Source organism: Sciurus vulgaris (genome assembly GCF_902686455.1).
Source record: "Sciurus vulgaris genome assembly, chromosome: 3".
NCBI classification, from domain to species: domain Eukaryota; kingdom Metazoa; phylum Chordata; class Mammalia; order Rodentia; family Sciuridae; genus Sciurus; species Sciurus vulgaris.
This window is the reverse complement of record NC_136463.1, coordinates 37,543,755-37,560,893: the sequence shown is the minus strand read 5'-3', so window position 1 is coordinate 37,560,893 and position 17,139 is coordinate 37,543,755. Positions and strand designations below refer to the sequence as shown.

The 17,139-nt window shown below is 50.7% G+C and overlaps 2 protein-coding genes across 3 annotated transcripts; both read right to left on the bottom strand.

Annotated features, from left to right (window-relative positions):
• Nucleotides 1–640: 640 nt before the first annotated feature.
• Nucleotides 641–8,585, bottom strand: MRM1 (mitochondrial rRNA methyltransferase 1). The gene is given in 8 exon segments (XM_079133063.1): nt 641–3,279; nt 3,282–3,338; nt 3,342–3,392; nt 3,394–3,455; nt 3,700–3,819; nt 3,919–4,051; nt 7,384–7,477; nt 7,658–8,585. Coding segments are annotated over 8 exon segments (1,137 nt in total). The 5' UTR covers nt 8,209–8,585; the 3' UTR covers nt 641–3,210.
• Nucleotides 8,586–9,094: 509 nt separating this feature from the next.
• On the bottom strand, nt 9,095–16,611 carry DHRS11 (dehydrogenase/reductase 11). 2 transcript variants are annotated; one of them, XM_079132391.1, is made up of 7 exons: nt 16,310–16,611; nt 13,378–13,587; nt 11,947–12,041; nt 11,171–11,300; nt 10,444–10,536; nt 10,173–10,238; nt 9,095–10,051 (listed from the first exon to the last, which is right to left on the bottom strand). In XM_079132391.1, the coding sequence occupies exons 1-7, from the start codon at nt 16,454–16,456 to the stop codon at nt 10,010–10,012; spliced, it is 783 nt and encodes a 260-aa protein (XP_078988517.1). In that variant the 5' UTR covers nt 16,457–16,611; the 3' UTR covers nt 9,095–10,009. The 2 variants fall into 2 exon arrangements, with proteins under 2 accessions (XP_078988517.1, XP_078988518.1); XM_079132392.1 differs by having other exon boundaries at nt 9,095–10,238; nt 16,310–16,602.
• Nucleotides 16,612–17,139: the final 528 nt, after the last annotated feature.

Genomic DNA, 17,139 nt, shown 5'->3' with positions numbered 1-17,139 from the left:
CAATGTCCTTTTCAGCCTCCCTCCCTCCCCAACCTTGTCTAGCAATCTGAGTAAGTTATGGTGTGTTGCCGTGGAAAGGGGCCCCACAACCCATGGGGACACTGAGGCCAGACTGAAGGCACAGCTGCGCCCTGACCTCAGGTCTGCATCCAGGTGCTCCAAGGAAAAGCTGCCACCCTCCTCCAGGCTTGGGGATGAGGGTTTTCTGTAATGACCTCTTTTAATTCCACACCACGATCATTTGAAGTTGTCATCTCCATTTCGTAGATGATGAAAACGAAGGCCAGCAATTTAAGGGATCTGGCCACATTTGTATGGCTGCAAGTCAGAGTTGGAACTCAAAGAAAGCATTGTTTAACAGCCAGTGGGGTCCTGCTCTGAACCGGTGCTGTTCTCTCCCCTGATTTTATCCCAGCCAACTTCTAGGTTCTATGTGGGGCTTGGATTAGAGAGCAGAGCAGGACTCTACCCCACATGGAAGGAGCGCTGGGACAGCTGTGTTCTTTTTCATTACGTGCATGTCACGGTTCTGCAGAGAAACAGAACTAACGGGGTGTGTGTGTTTAAAGAGATTATATGGAACTGGCTCATGCAGTTATGGAGAAGAGCAAGTCCCAAGATCTGCAGGGTGAGCCAGCAAGCTGGAGGCCCAAGAAAGTCGATGGTACAGCTCCCATCCAAAGGTCAGCAGGCTGGAGAATCAGAAGAGTTGTTCCAGCTGAGTCTGAAGGCAGGGATTCTTTGGCCTGGGAGTGATCAGCGTTTTGTTCTATTCAGGCTCTCAACTGACTAGATGTGGCCCACCCACATTAGGGAGGGTAGTTTGCTTTATTCTGTTGATTCAAATGTTAATTTCTTCCACAAACAACCTCATAGAAACACCAGAATAATGTCTGACCAAAATCTGGGTACCCCATGCCCCAGTCAAGTTGACACAAAATCAACCATCACATCAAAGTTTGTATTAGTATGTCTTAGTCCTGGGGTACACAGACCATCTTTGTCCCTCCTGGTGCTGGGGAATCAAACCCAGGGCCTAACACACTCTAGTCAAGCACTCTACACTCCAGCACAACAGAACATGTTTCTGGTAACTTTCATTTTATTTCTATAACTCCCCTACTGGGAAAGTGGTAGACAGAGCTGGTATGAAAGACAATACCCCAATCGACAGATGAGGAGTCAGGGAAGCTAAGTAGTATGTCATGGAGCCAGGACTTGGAAACATCTTCCAAAGATCCTTAAGGACAGATTAATGATCATCCTGGCCCAAACTTTCAGGCATGAGCTTAAAGACACAGGTGTGAACATGAAGAATTGCCTGGACACGAACAGGTGGCTCAAAGATCAGGGCTTCTCAAACCTAGTGATACAATACCAACTGGGGAGCTTTAAGAAATATGGAAATCTGGCTCCTTCCTGAGATTGTTTTTAGGTCTGGTCCTTCTGGGCATCTAGAATGCTAAGAGCCATCCCTCTCTCTATCTGGCCCCATGGCTCCTAGGTTCCACCAATGTCAAAAAAAATTTAAGTAAAAAGTAAAAATAGTAACTTGAAATCACTACACTAAGCTCTTGGTCAAGGGCATAGAGGTGGCAGAGGCATCATAGTATCTGCTAGCTCAGCAGAGGTCAGAACCTGTGCAGCAGTCAGGGCCAGAGTTCCAGAGGGGACAGATGCTAGTAGGAAAGAGTGGTTTATGAAGGGGTTTCGTCCTTTTTCTTCAGAAGTAAAACTATTATTTAAAGTGACTTGGGCCCTTTTTAAGTAAATTCAACTTTTGTTCTAAATTGCCATTGCCATCACAATTTCAAGCTAAATCCACTCCAGATGGAGTCTGTAAGGAAAAAGAAGGAACTATTTATTAAGCATCTACTACATATGAGGCACTGTATTCCTGTTGCTCTCCATATCCTCCCAGGAATCCAGGGAAGTAGTATATTCCCCTGTTAAGGAGGAATGGGCTGATGCTCAGGTGTGGAGGGAACTTGCCTCAAATCACAGTGATCAGGATTACGATTTAGGGACTGCTGTTCTCCCAGCCTATGCTCCAGTGCAGTGGTTCTCAAACAGGGATGATGTAATGTTGCAACAGTTTCAGTTTCATAACAGGGTGGGAGGGCAGAGATGCTGGCATCTAGCACCTAGAAGCCAGGAATGCTGCTAAACACCCTATAATGCTCAGGACCGTTGTCACAGCAAAGAATTAATAATCTGGCCCCAAGAGTCAGTAATGCCGAGGTTGAGAAGCACTGCTCTGAAGGTTCTTGGTCACGACTGCAGGTCAGACCCATCTTGGGGGCTTTAGAAAGGGGACAGGTTATACCTAGACCCCTGCACCGGCCACTCTGGTGGCAGTGTTGGGCTTGTTTCTTTTAAGCTTGCCGGGTGGTTCCAATGTGCAGCCAAGACTGAGAAGCTCGTCCTGCATTACTTACGCTGTGGCTTCTGCTTAACTTATGGGGCCTTGGTGAAGGCATGCCGAATCTGACAGGGTTGCACAATAAACAGCAATCCTACCGTCTCCACCTCACACATTCAGGCCAAGGGCTTTGCTTCATCAGTTCCTTCCACTGAGATGGGGTGTATGTGGATGTGTGTGTGTCAGGGGGCGGGAGCATTGCTAATTTTTTGTCTCTAATGGGACTGACTGCAGCCAGGAGTATCCCAAGGTGGCTGCAAAATTTCAGAACTGTAAACCAAAGAGCGAGACTGCCACCTAATGGAGGAACTGGGATAGATCAGCCCATTTGTTGAGTGCCTAATGGATACCAGGTGGTGTTTTATTTGCTCCTCACAACAACCCTGTGAGGTAGGTAGGTGCAAACCAAGGTTCCAGGCACCTCAAGATGAAGACCTGCACTTACAGCCCCCAGTGGGGAAGCCCTTGATTTCTACTCTCTATCCCACAGGAAGCCCTCAGCCTCCCTCTACATCTTCACACTCGACATTCGCTGCAGGCAACACCTGGTTCAGGAATCTGACCCCTGGATTGGGCTGCTTGATTTCCTTCTGAAGCCTCAACTTCCCCTTGCTTTCTGTCCTGGCCCATCCTGGAAATTACCAAACTATCATCTCCGACTGCAAGTTCAGAGCAAAATAGGAAATTGAACTTCCTCTGGTCTTTACTGCAAAGTCCCCTGCCCCATAGTTTAAATGACTAGGATCTATAAACATAGACTAGGGTACACACTCCGGAAGAGATGCACATCAGAGCCTGTGGATGGATGTAATTGTGCAATTGTCCCAATACCAGGGCGTGCACTTCTTGGACAGTCCACCTCAGCCCCGCTTTTGCCTCTCTTTTTCTGATCCTGCAGACAATTCTGGGTGCTGAGTCACTCTGAGTCCTTCAGATGTAGCTGGTGGTTCCTGTGAGTCTTGGAGAAGTTTCTCTCTCTTCTCCACTGCAGGGGAACCTTTCCTCTGGCTGCAAATGGAGTGAAGAAGAATTCCTGCACAGACAGACAAGAAGAGAGAGACAGAGGAGAGGAAGGAATATGTATGGGGAGCCCTTGACTCCTGCCAGGCATTCCCTCATTTCATCTCTAAAAGTATGTTCCCCATTTTGCACATAAAGCAACTGACACAAAGACAGACCAGGTAGCTTGTTTAGGATAAATCAGTCAGAAAATGGATGAGAGAAAAGCGGCACTTGTGTGATTAGAGGCTAACAGGAAAGGGCAGAAGCAGCCTCACCTGCAGCCACGGACACATTCAAGGACTCGAGTCCAGGAGGCAGCTGGCGCCCAGGCAAAATGGTAAGGAGGAGCTGGCAGGAGGCCTGTACCTCCTGGGACAGACCAGAACCCTCATTCCCTGCAGGGCACAAGACAGAAGGTTAGGGAACCCCAACTAGACACCCAAGTGCTCAGGAAACATACATCTGAGCACAGAAGAGCAGGAACATTTACCTACCTAGCACGAGGAGAGTAGGCCGGTCCCAGAGGAACTCTAAGCAACTAGTGATGGGGGTCTTGGAGGAATGGGAACTCTCAGAACCCTGGAAGCCCACTGTGCCTGCCACGAGCCATCCTTGCTGGGCTTTGGCCTGAAAGAGGAACGAAAATACCATGTTTTAGCTCACAAATCTTCAACAGAGCCCTGGGAAAATGGAGCCCAGTCTTGGGCTCCACATGTGCCCTTGCTTAAAGACGCATTCAATTTAGTCAATAGTTATTAAGTACCTCAACCTGGTCAGGCTCTGTTCTAGGCACTGAGAATGAGGCTGTGCACAAAATAAACAGAACAAAGCGGCTGGAGTTGTGGCTCAGTGGTAGAGCGCTTGCCTAGTACATGTGAGGCACTAGGTTGGATCCTCAGCACCACATATAAATAAATCAAATAAAGGTATCATGTCCCTCCACAACTAAAAAATATTAAATAAACAAACAGAACAAAAGTCCAGCCTGTGGAAGGGTGACTGGGGAAGGCTTTGCTGAAATGACATTTGAGTTTAGACCTGAAGAGGATGAGGGGGCGCCATGCAGACACCCGGGGGAAGAATGCCGGGAGAGCTACAAGTGCAAAGGCCCAAAGGCCTTGCTCACCTGGCATGTGTGGGGAATGGTAAGGAGCTGTCAATGAGACAGAACAATGGTCACGTAAGGGAGGACCTTGAAAGCCACTAAAAGACTTGAGTTTTTATTTTGAGATGCGAAGGCTTTGAAAGTTTTTGAACAGAAAAATAATATGGTCTGACTTACATTTCAACAGAATCACTTTGCCTGCTATGCTGACAGCCAAGGACAGATGCAAGGAGACCCCTCAGGTTTCTGCAATAAATCAAGAGACAGTAGTGGCCTGGTCTATGGTCACCTTTGGACTATGGTAGCAGTGGAGATGGTGAGAGGGTGGCAGTACCTCCAAGGTAAACCTGAAAAGACTTGGTGACAGGTGGAACATGGTGTAAGAGCAGGAAGTCTAGAATGGCACCATGGTTTCTGGCCATATGGATAGTTGCCACCAGTTGGGCAAATAGCTTCAGAAGGAACAGATGCTCAGCTTTGGACATGTTTGAAATACCTATTAGGAGCAAAAAAAGAGCTTCTGAGGAGACAATCAGATGAGTGAATCTGGAGTTCAGGGGTGAGATCTGGGTTAGGGTACTATTATGGTTTGAACATGAAGTGTCTCCCAAAAGCTCACGTGAGACAATGCAAATGGTACAGAGGAGAAATGATCGGGTTGAGTCTTAATCTAATCAGTGAATTGCTCCCTGATGACATTAACTGAGTGGTAACTGGGGGGAAGGTGGGTTGTAGCTGGAGGAAGTGGTTAACTGGGGGCCTGGCTATGGGGTATATATTTGGTATCTGGAGAGTGGAGTCTCTCTCTGCTTCCTGATCATGACGTGATCCACTTCCCTTTGCAGTTTCTGCCGTGATGTTCTGCCTCACCCTGAGTCCCAAGGAATGGAGTCTGCTGTCTGTGGATTGGGACCTCTAAAACTGAGCCCTCAAATAAACCTTTTCCCCTCTACAATTGTGCTGGTCAGGTCCTTTAGTCATGGCAGTGAAAAAGCTGACTAAAACAGGTACACATCTAGGAGGTATATGAATATAGATGGTATTTAGAGCCACAACACTAGATAAGATCAACAAGAGTGAATTTATTCAGAAAAGACATCCAAGGACTGAGAACTGGGAAAAGTTAATGTCTAGGGGTGAGGGAGTTGAGAAAGAATCACCAAAGTCAACTCCAAGAAAGGGCACAGTGAGAGCAAGAGGAAAATGAAATAGAGTGGGCTGGGGTTGCAGCTCAGTGGTACAGTGCCCGCCTCACAGGTTGAGGCCCTGGGTTCAGTCCTCAGCACCACTGAAAATAATTTTTAAAGTATTTTTTCTTGTAAATGGACATGATACCTTTATTTTATTTATTTTTATGTGGTGCTGAGAATCAAACCCAGTGCCTCACACCTGCTAGGCAAGAGCTCTACCACTGAGCTCCAGCTCCAGCCCACCACTGAAAAATTTTAAAAGCCCAGGTGAAGAACATTACTGAGAGGAAGGAGTGGTCATCTGTGCCAGATGTTGCAGATGGCTCTTGTCAGATAAGGACTGAAAACAGATTCTTGGATATAGCAACGTGGAGGATACTGGTGATCTTGTCAAAGGCTTCAATTCAGTATGGGATTGGGGATCTGATGGGTGTGAGATCAAGAGAGAATGGAAAGAGAATGTCTGTGCATGTGATGAGAGAGAAAGTGAGAAAATGAGAGACAAGAGAAACTGGTGGAGCAGTGTCTTCGAGTGGGCAGGAAGGGATGGGGTCCAGCACAGCCTCTGCTGAGGCACCTCCAGTTCTTCCACAGTAACCAAAGGAAAGACAACCCTACAGGGCCTGCTGCTGATGGGAGGATGCAGATGCCATGACTGGGGCAAGTGTTCTCCAGAGTGCTTTTGTTTTTGAAGAGTTACTTGTTCAGAGGCGGGGAGTGAGGAAGGGAAACTCCATCTCCTACTAGGCTTGGCCAGAGTTCCTCTGAAGGGGTCTCCATGTAAGAAGGTATAACCAGAAGACACTACTTGGAATGTGCTGTTCAATGTAGTAGTCACAAGCCACATGTGACTACTAAGCAATGGAAATGTGACTACTCCAGGTAGAGATGTGCTGTATATGAAAATTGTTAAATGAGATGTAAAAGATTAATATTTAAAATATAATATTAATATTAAAAATATAATAATTTTGGATACACTGGATAAATGACTAAAATTAAATCTATTTTTACTGTTTGATGTTGCACTAGAAAATCTGAAGTTAATATGTGGCTGGCATTGTTTTCACTGGGAGACCTTTGAGTTCTTTTCAAGTGGGGAAATTTCTCACTACGGGTCAGAGGGGCTGCTAAATGCAGTGTAATACTGCCCCCTTGCGTCCAGCAAGGGAAACAACTGAAAATGGTCGTTCCTAAAGTTTGCCCCTTCCTAGAAATCAAAGGCATACAGGTCCCTTGTTCACTGACCCTTTCAAGCTGTAACCCTACACAAATATCCTGTTCACTAGCTCCCCAGAGCTCAACAACAAGCATTGCTGAAGTGCTACATAGCAGGCAATGAGACACTGAAGTACCCTTAAAGAAGGGGGAAAGAGTGCTGGAGATTGAAGCCAGGGCCTTGTACATGCTAGGCAAGCGCTCTGTCACATCCCCCGCCCAGGACTGCAGTAAAGTCAACGTTGCCAGAAAGTCCCTAACGTCAGATAGTGTTCCTTCTATGGGCTTGAAAACTCCAGGACCCTTCCCTTCCCAGTGGGATTTAAAGGCCACAGGAATCAGTGCCCACATGCCCTCTTCTCTCCCCTTCCACCATTCACTGCTGGCTGAGTGCCATTAAAAAGGTTGAGTTAGGCTCATTTCTTTCCTTCCCCCTCTCCATTTACCTGTAAAAAACCTGCCAGGTCGTCAGTGGAGAACACGTCCATCACCTCCATTGCCCCCGCACTGGCCTTGCTGACTACTGGAGTGAGTGGGCAGCTGTAAAGATTCCCGGTGCCCCGCTTTAGCCTGGGCAATCTCAAACCTGGTGCTCCACCTACCCCCCCGGGTTAGGGGTGCAAGGGGAGGCCTGGCTGAGGAACTACCCAAAGGGCAGGGTGCTTAGGAACTCGACTACACCCTCAAGTTGGGTACATGGGGAATAAGGGGTGTCCGTGCCTGTTTCTCCGGCTGATAATGACTTTGTCTACTCCGAGGAAGTGAGCGGAGCGCAACACAGCACCAAGATTCCGGGGATCCTGGAGTCCTTCAAGGACGAGGCAAAGTTGCTGGTGGTCGTCGCCTGGGCTTACTTCCCCGGCTTCCTTGCAAGGCCGGGGCCGCAGCGGGCTCACCTCCATGCACACGCCCTGGTGCACCTGGTAGCGGCACAGGGCGTCTAGTTTCTGCCGTCTGGGTCGCAGAACTGGAATGTCCCGCGCCTCCGCTTCCCGGAGCAGCTCTGCCCGATCCCCCTGTACTCCAGCCCTGCCGGCTTGGAGCAGAAGACGGGCCACCCGGCGGCGGGCGGCCCGCAGAGCCAGGAGACACGGGGACAAGCCAAACAGCAGCTCCAGCCGCACGGTCGGCGCCAAGTCATCCAGCCGCAGGCGGCTTAGCTCCTCCCCGCCAGGCCGCTCCCCTCGCCGCGCCGCTCGGGAGAAATGACGAGCTACCAGGCGACCTGAGCAGTAACAGGTCACGTCCCTGAGAGTCGAGAGCATTCCCATTGTACAGGCCGCGCTGGGAACTCGAAGTCCCCTGCTTAGTCCCGGCGAGAAGTCGTCCCTCACGTGCAGGTGAGGAGGACTCAACTGCTGCCCTCACCCAGTGACGAACAGACCTGACTACCTGCTCTAAGACTCCCTGAACCCAACAGAGGAGCCAAACAGCATCCTCCGGGTTTCCACGTGCGTCTTGCGCTTCCGGGTCCCGGCAGCCCCACCCCCTGCCCCGCGACACAACGCGCATGCCCAATTGCTAGGATGTTCCCACAGCGCTCTCTGTCGGGCTGGCTGAGAACTCCACCGCACAGGTAGGGCTGGCTGATCCGCAATGAGGCTGGGAGGAAGCATTCAGCCACCGGCCAACAAAAGACATTTAAGGAATGGCTTGGCCTTCCTGTCTTGATGCCTCCCTCCCCACATCCAGGCGCATCACATTTGGGGACTTTTTCCAGAGGCTTCTCCTTGTCAGACCTCAGGGTAGGACCCCAACCATACTTCCAAACCTTGGCCACTCATTCTCTTCCCAAGTGATATCTCGGCCTCTCCCGTCCCTGCTGACTGGCCCAACTGATGCCCTTGGGCTGCAGGTAATGGCTGGACTCCTTTGCTCAGTGCTTAGATCCCTAGTGATCTAGGAAACATCTTTTCAACCCTTTTTTTTTTTCATTCTCATTTATTTTTGAGTCTTGCTGTGTCACCCAAGCTGGTCTCAAACTCATTATTTTTCTGCCTCAGCCTCCCATGTATTCATTCAGTCCCATCTTGCTCCTGCACTAAGTTTGTTGTTGTTGTTATTGTTTTGGTTTTGGTTTTGATACTGAGCCACATCCTCAGCCTTTTTTTTTATTTTGAGACAAGGTCTCATTGAATTGCTAAGGGCTGACTTGTCATCCTCCTGCCTCAGCCTCTGGAGTTGCTGGGATTACAGGTGCTCACCACCATATCCAGCCTGTACTTAGTTTTTAGTGTGCTATTCACACAGTACTGCACACTCTAGCAGGCCTCCCAACCTCACACACCGTGTTTGCCTTCTCTGTCTTTAGCAAACTCCTCTCCATTTTCAAAACCCAACCCAATCTCTTCCTGCTCCCTAAAGTAATCCATAGTTCAGAAGTGATGTCCCACATCCACCCATGTGGAAGAAATTCAGAGACACAAACCACTTGGATCACAGAGAAGGAGAAAGAATTGAGACATTCCTGAAGCTCAGACTGGCTGTGATTTTCCTTTTTTAATTACAACAGTGAAATCTACTGGGAGCCAGGCCCTGGTGTTCTGCTGCCAGTCAGAGTGGAGTGATGGCCCCACCGGAAGCCCAGAAACCTAGATGGCTTTGGAGATTTGGGAAGGGGAGGGAGAGGGGGAGCAGCAGGGCAGGGAGAGAAGGAAGCCTGGAGCCCTGGATAACCATTCAAATGTAAGATGAGGGTCTCTCTCTGCCACACCAACCGTGAAGGGCAGAGGTTGGGGTGCAAGAAGATGGGAAAGCCCCGCTTTTGGCATATCTCCTTTGCTAGGTCAAAGGGAAGACTGAGGAGAGCAAAGGCCAAAGAGACCAAGAAGGAAACCCAGAGCATGTTAATAGGTAAAGCAATCAGGGCCCCCACCTCCTCTCCTTAGCCCATTTTTTTCACATTTGCAGTGGAAATGATTTGACAAGATAATATTAAAACCTCAAACTTTCTAGCCCTTGGGGTGGAAACAGAAAGTATGATCCAGGGGTTCAGAAATCAACACCTAAAATCCAGAGGCAGGAGCCAAACCATGAGGAGTAGGGAGGGAAGGAAGAGCTCCCCACAGGACACTAGGCCACCTGCTCTGTGGGTCTCATCTGGATGTCTCCAATCTGTGGAAGGCACAAGGCTTGGGGCAGCCAGGACATTCCCCACCCCTTAAGGCCTCCCTGCTCCCCTCCTGTGGGGATGGTCGGGCTCCTCCAGTGGGTGGAAAGTCAAAGCCAGACTTACCTGGACATGTGGGGGGCTGCTGAGAACATAGATGACAGCCTCAGCCACATCCTCAGGTTTGAGACACTGAAAGTACCAGGGGAAAGGGTTGAGACAAGGACAGAATGGACCCAAGTTCTTCCTCACCATTGAGGTCCTCTCCAGTGTCCACATTCCCACCCCAACCCTCCAGAAGGGGTGACAAACTGGACAGAAGGGTAGAGACTGAAGGTCGGGTTCCCTCCCTTTACTTAGGGATTGTGCCTTTACCAGGTCCAGGGGGAAGCCCCACCTTCATGATTCCATAAGTAGCAGCTGCTTTTTCAGGGTCCTTGTCATGGAGTTTGAAGGCAAATTGTGTCTCCACCACACCTGGAGAGATGCACTGGGCCAACAGAGAGGGCCTAATCAGGGGATGAGCTTTGCCAGGCCTTGGGGAGGCTGGGAGGAAACGATAGAGGCCACAGGGCCCCGACTTCCATGGTGATGGTGGCCCAATGTTTAGCAATCACACCCTCCCTCCAAAGCTTCCACCATCAAGGATCACATGTTCCTTACTATGTAGAGTCCTTCCTATATGTCAGGTAAGTGACTGACAAAAAGGTGTGTCTTAAAGGCTCCTAACTATGAATTCCATTTTACAAATAAGAAGACTGAGGCTTGGAGAGGTCCAGAGATTTTCCCAAGATAATGCAGCCTTCAAGGAAGGAGCCCAGAGTTGTGGCATCCAGCCATTATGCACCTGGTTTCCCATAATCCCTTGTTTTCCCCTCATTTCACTCAACTATATTTCCCTCAAGTCAGCCCTCTCCCACTTCAGTCTAAATTTGGTCACTGGTGAAATGAGGCACCTCAAAGCCTGAGGAAGGCCATGCAAGAGCAACAGAGCCCAGGAGTCCTGCACCCAGTCCACTCCCACAGGCTCTAAACACCCACCCCAGCCATGAGCTTCCCAGCAGCATGTTGACAGGAAGGCCTGTGCCCACCTGATCCCCACCAAGGCTAGGCCACAGCCTCACCGTGGCTCGAATGTGGGTCTGGGCCTCCCGAAGCTCTTGCCTCAATCCCTCAGTCAGTGCGGTGACAGTGTACTTGGTCGCACTATAGAAATGGGTCATGGAGTTGGGTAGGACTCGGTGGCCAGACATGCTGGGTAGAAAGAGGGAAGGAGAAAGAGAAGTGAAACTCCACAGAAATAGGCAGTGAGTGCCCTCTGCCATCCTGGTCAACCCCAACACCCAGAGGACAACAGGGAAACCATTTAAGGGGAATTCTGGTGGTCACCCCCACAGCCCACTGAATCTGTCATTGTCCTGAAACCTTCTTTTGCCTTGAAGCTGTGCCTTCACTGAGCAAATGACTCTCCTGGTCATACAGGACAGAAGTCTCCTGCTCTCTCTGTATGCTCACTGAAATGGCTCTACTGGGAGATCTCCAGAAGCAGGAATAGGCCATGTCACCCCTCAGGAACAGGTCTCCCCAAAGGTTGAGCCTGTGTCGTCTTTCTTTGTGCCCCCTAGGGGTGGGGGATATTCTTCGTAGGACCTGAGGATTGGACGTGTGCAGTCCCAGGAAAGCGCCAGGGCTTGGCTGCAGAGGGAAGGGGCTGTGCTCCATTCTAGTCAATCAGAGACTGGCACTTGACATTATTCTTTCTCTCATTGGAATTGTGTCTTCTCAGTATTTTACCACCAAGGAAACTGAAGTCCAAGGAGGGCAAGGGAGCAGCAGCAGATCATCCACCCTGGCAGGCAAGTGGTGACTCGAGTTTTCTCTGTTGGCCACCAGCCCTCACCTGTTGATGTTAATGATGTGCCCATCATCCACATTCCGCTCCTTCATGGACTGGTAGGCCTCCCGTGTGCAGATGCTGAGAGCCAGCACGTTTACCTGTGGGCCAGGGAGAGCAGTAGGGTGTCTCCAGCTCGGGTCTGACTAAGCAGGTGATAGAACCAGAGAACAATGGCAAGCCAAGGGCACCCTGCCTTCTACATAGGTTCCCTCCACTAAAAGCTGCCTCCCACAAGATGACTGCAGAGGCAGCTCCTCTTGGTTGGCCTCACCACCCCGCCAAATGTAAATTCCCCAAACCCACCCAAACCTGGGAGACTGTTTTGGCCATCTCTGCTGTATAAGAAGGACCCCTGCCTTAGTAATCATTTCCTTTTCTTGCCCAAAAGAGCCACCCTTCTCAGGGACAGTGCCCCTGTCCCTGCTCCTTTCCAAACCAACTGAAAACCTTCCTAAAATGGCTTTAAAATCTCCTGCCACCCACAGACATCCTCCTGGAGACCACAATTGTGGAGGAGAGGCCTGCCTTGACTGCCTTTTATGCCTGTCTTTAACCTGGGTCCCGTTCCAGAGCCCAGGCACAGAGACTCTTCAGAGGGTGGGGTCACTCCTGCTCTCTCTGGCAGAGGGGACCCCAAGTCCCCACCTTCATGGGGCAGAGGCCTGAAGCAGTGTCTGCTATGAAGCACCTGCCTAACTCCACTCCTGCCTGACTCCACAGGACAAGCAGAAATAAAGTTTTCAGCAACTCCTCACACCTCCCCTCGTGGGAAGAAAGGGAACAGCTGGCAGATTTCTTTATCATGTGTCAGAGCCAGCAGTCAGGACAGAACAGCTCAGTGTGGACCCACCTTGGTGCTTAGGGCACAGCAGATGGGAGCAGGGACATCAGCCTTGTTTCTCCCCTTCTTAGCAGTGTGGGGTTGTGGTGCAGATGGAGGAGAAATGGACCCCCTGTGAGGAAATCTCCCAGGTCTTGGGGCTGGGGTGGGGAGAAAGAAGATGCCTCCTAGGATGATCTTAATAGACTTAGGCAATCTTCAAGTAGAAAGGGACCTTTGGAACTCAATAAGTCCCTTCTTTAACAGATGGGCAAGTTGAAGTCAAGGCTTAGAGACCCACTTGCTGCAGGTGAGGGCCATGACTGTGATCTCCTGGAAGACACTAGGACAGGGCTTCATTTTCATTGCTCACTCCCTCATTTCCAGATCCAAACATCTGTTAGACACTGTCTATTGATACCAGATGTGAAAAGGATTGTGGGGGAAAGAAGCATCCTGTTGAGCCATCGCTTTCAACTTCTCCAAATACTTTCATACTCTAACGCCATCCCATAACATCACTCTTACTAGATAGATATCCTATCCCCAACAGCCCTCCGGCTCAAGACCCCTGGCTCTCCTCCCTACCCAGACCCTAGGCCTGGAGCCCTTACGTTGAACATGTTCTTCCAACCGCTGGTGCTGCCTGAGAGCAGGGTGTCGGGCCGGGCCAGGCCAGCATTGTTGATGCAGATGTCCACACCGCCGTGCTGAGAGCGGACAGCTGAGAACATGGAGAGGATGTCCTCCTCATTTGACAGGTCACATCTGTAGGGGATCAAAGTCCCGGGGTAGCCTGCACTCTTACATTCAGCAGCCAGCTCCTATGAAACCCAACAGGGGTCTCACTGGGGTGAGCTGCTCATTCCCACACCTCCCCACCTGGAGTTGGACCTTGCTCCCTGTCACCACTCATAGGACTCTGTCTTTTGGCCGTCGCCTTTTGGCCACATAGATGGACTACCCATCCCCAAAGCTTGTCTTCTTTGGTCAGAGAACAGGGGATGAGGGCACTCAGGGAGGGGAAAAGTTGAGTGGATCATCAGAAGAAGAAACCTCACATACAAACTCAAGTTTTCAATTCTAAGGAGGAAGAAGCAGGGCAGGGACCCTGGGAATGAGAGGGATCTCTTTCTGCCTCTTCTTCACAAGAACACATCTTCTGCCCGTAGGTAGGATGCACCTTTTGCCCTACTTCATGCTTCATCCACCCATCACTGAGCTGGCTACTTCAAGGCGTCAGTTCTCTCTTCCCCACTGATATCAATCCATCCCTCCCAGAAGGGCTCATCTCTGAACCATTACCCTCCCTTGCATACCGCAGTCAGTGTGGCAACACTCAAAGGTGTGTTCTCACACACAAACCTCTCACTGAAGCCCAACTGCCCACCTCATTCCCCCTACCTCCAGAAGGGGTCAGGATGTCAGGACAGATTCTTTCTTTAACCTCTGCTGCACCTCCCTCTATCCCTAGGTTTCCCTGGGGATTATGAGGCAAGTAGGTGGCAGGGGACATGGGCACCCCCTAAGCAACTCCAGAGGAAAGACTGTGAAAGCAGAGCCAGTGAGAGTCGGCTGAGAAGGAGCTGGTATTCAGAAGCAGGAAGAAAACAGGCTGCATGGCCTTGGAGGCTAATGACTGGGCATTTGAGACTTGTGAAGGTGACGTGTGGTGGGGAGTGCAGGGTGCCCTAGCGGAAGGCCAACTCGGCCAGCTGCCTTGGCCTAGTGTCCCTTCCTCCTCCCAAACCAAGCTGGGAAGAAAGGGTTGGATCAGGTGACAGAGGAAATTAATTTCTGCTCTTTCTGTGAGTCTTCTAGGATTCAGATGCCCTCTCTGCCTGATTTTACTGCTCACAACCACCTCAGGAAATAGTTTCTCTCTGAAGAAAGCCAGAAGCCAAACTCTGCTCTAATATCCATGAATGAATCAATCAAAAAAAGCAGGCTATGGATAAGGAAGCCTGGAATTTGGGGGCTGAGGGTCCTTTTTAGAAAAGCTCCCATGCCAACCCCAACTCTCAGTCCTGGGTCAAACATTCAAAACTTCTAGCTCCTGCTCAGCTGGGGACTAGAGGAAGCCTACCTCCCCTGGCATACAGCTTCCCCCTTATTTTCAGGAGCTGAGAACCGATTTCTCTATCATTGTCTTCTCACTACTCCACCTGAGACACTTGGATCAACTCCTTCACCTACCCTCAAAAACGAAATGAAATCATGGCAGTCCCCTCAAAGCAGGAACATTCTCCCCTCATGAAATAGTCGTTCTGGAGCTGCGTGATTAGCCTGGGGATCCCCTTGGGACTCAGGGTTCCCTTTTCCTTTCCTGGCTAGCTTGGGGTAGGGGAATAGATAAGAAAGTGTCTTTCAGAATTAGGGGATCCTGTTGTTCAATCCCTGACCAGATCCTCTAGGCTCCAAGGGTAGGGCTGGGCCCCGAGCGTCTTAGAGTAAGAGAAAGGGAGGGGCAGAGTGGGGCAATGATGGAGCCAGGTGACCTTAGGATTATCTGGGAAGTTATAAAGAGAACCTTTGATCAGCAGCAGGGGAGGGAACCATTCTTCCTGAATATGTTCTTGCCCTGTCCCCACCCAAGGTCTCCTTATCCTTTCTCTACCTAGGGACTTTGAGCGGCTTTGAGCGATGGTGGAGATAGTTTCCTACAACTAAGCACTAGCCCACACCTTGAGAGTGGTCTTGCCAGAGCAAATCCAAAGATAACCTATAATGGAAATTTCTCTTGTCTTCTTTCTCCCTGTCCCCAAATAGTCAAGTTCCTTTCTGAACCCTGTTGCTCATAACTCTGGGGGTTTCCAACCCCTTGTTAAGAAAAAAAAAACAAGAGTTCTGGGGGATCTACATTGTTTTGTACCTTCAGGGTTTACATATTTGACATACTATTTCACCTACACAGTCCTACCTGGGGAACTGAACTGGAGAAAAGTCTTTATCAGTAAATATTCCAGTCATCCCTCTTGCCAGACTTGGAGGGGGGTAGGGTGTTCTTCAGAAAAGATCCCACCCTAATCCCATTCTCAGTCCTGGGTCAAACATTCAAAATCTCTAGCTCCTGTTCATCTGGCTAGCACTTTGCCTGGTATGATGGGTGAGGTCTGGGGACCTGAAGTCAACCCAGCCACCAAGGTTAGAAAGCTTGCTTTTCTTCTTCCTGGCTACCTACCTAGCCCTGACCCCTGAGTTTTCCTTCCCTCAGGCCAATATTCTGGGCAGAAGGGCGCCCAGGAGCGGGGAGCAGAAGAGATTGCTAGGGGTCAGACTGGTACACTGGAGCAGGGGGCTGTCAGGAGTAAATGACTCGTTAAAAGTCCGAACTTAGAAGGTAGAAGCCTGCCATTAGGGATCCAGGAGACCTCCTCTACTAGGCAACCATCTCTGCAGCTCCCAAGCCTGTTGCAAAAGGTCCTGGGGTTGCAGGCAAGTGAGGGCAGGGTCATAGCCTGGCTCCGGCCACTCCTTCTCCTCTACCCGAGCCCTACCCCGCGGAAACGATGTCCTCCAGAGTTCCCGCTCCCCGGCGGGCCTTACCTCAATGTTGCCCACGGTGCGGGCACAACCCACCACCTTCAGTCCCTGCTGGACCAAGGCCCGGGCTACCGCCGCGCCGATGCCCCCCGAGGCTCCAGTCACCAGGGCCAGCCGGCCGCGCCACCGCTCCATGCCGGCTCTGGCCATAATCCCTACCCGCCCGCCCACCTCTCTAGGCGAACAGGGCACTAGAATCGCTTGGCTATGTTCCGGGTCGCTGAGGATCGGCCGCTCCCTCGTTACTGCGGCAGCAGCCACTGCCAACTTGCTGGCGTCGGTACCGCACCTCGACCCACCCCCAGGCGGGCCGGCCTCCAGTCAGGACTCCGCCCTCCGGTGCTCGGCGCCCGGTCACATCCTGCCGGAGGTCGGGCGCCCCGCCCTTCCTGCCCCGCCCCCTCCCCGGCTACCGGAAACAGGTCGTTCCGCGGGCGGGCGCCGGACGGCCTGCTTCCTGGGTGTGCTTTCCCCTAGGAACAGGAAAATAAGTTCAGTGGGGACTTTCTCCAACCCAGAGGACACGCATATACGTGGTCTCCGGTTCAGTCTCCCTTCCCTGTTCCTGATCCTGGGAAGGCCAAAATGAGCACCCTCCCAACAGTGGGACTGATGCAGTCCGGATAAGGTCGTGTCCCCGCCAGCAACGCTGGGTGATCTTAAGATTCTCTTTTCGCCCTACTTGATGTGTTGGCTTTATAGCCAAAAAGAACTAAATGGTTAAAAATGGAAACACCCTCAAGTACACGAATACTGGGGGATTTCGTTCCCAAATGGCCCTACTGTTTCCAACTGACCTAGAACCGCCTTCCCCGACATTGTAGCAAATATAT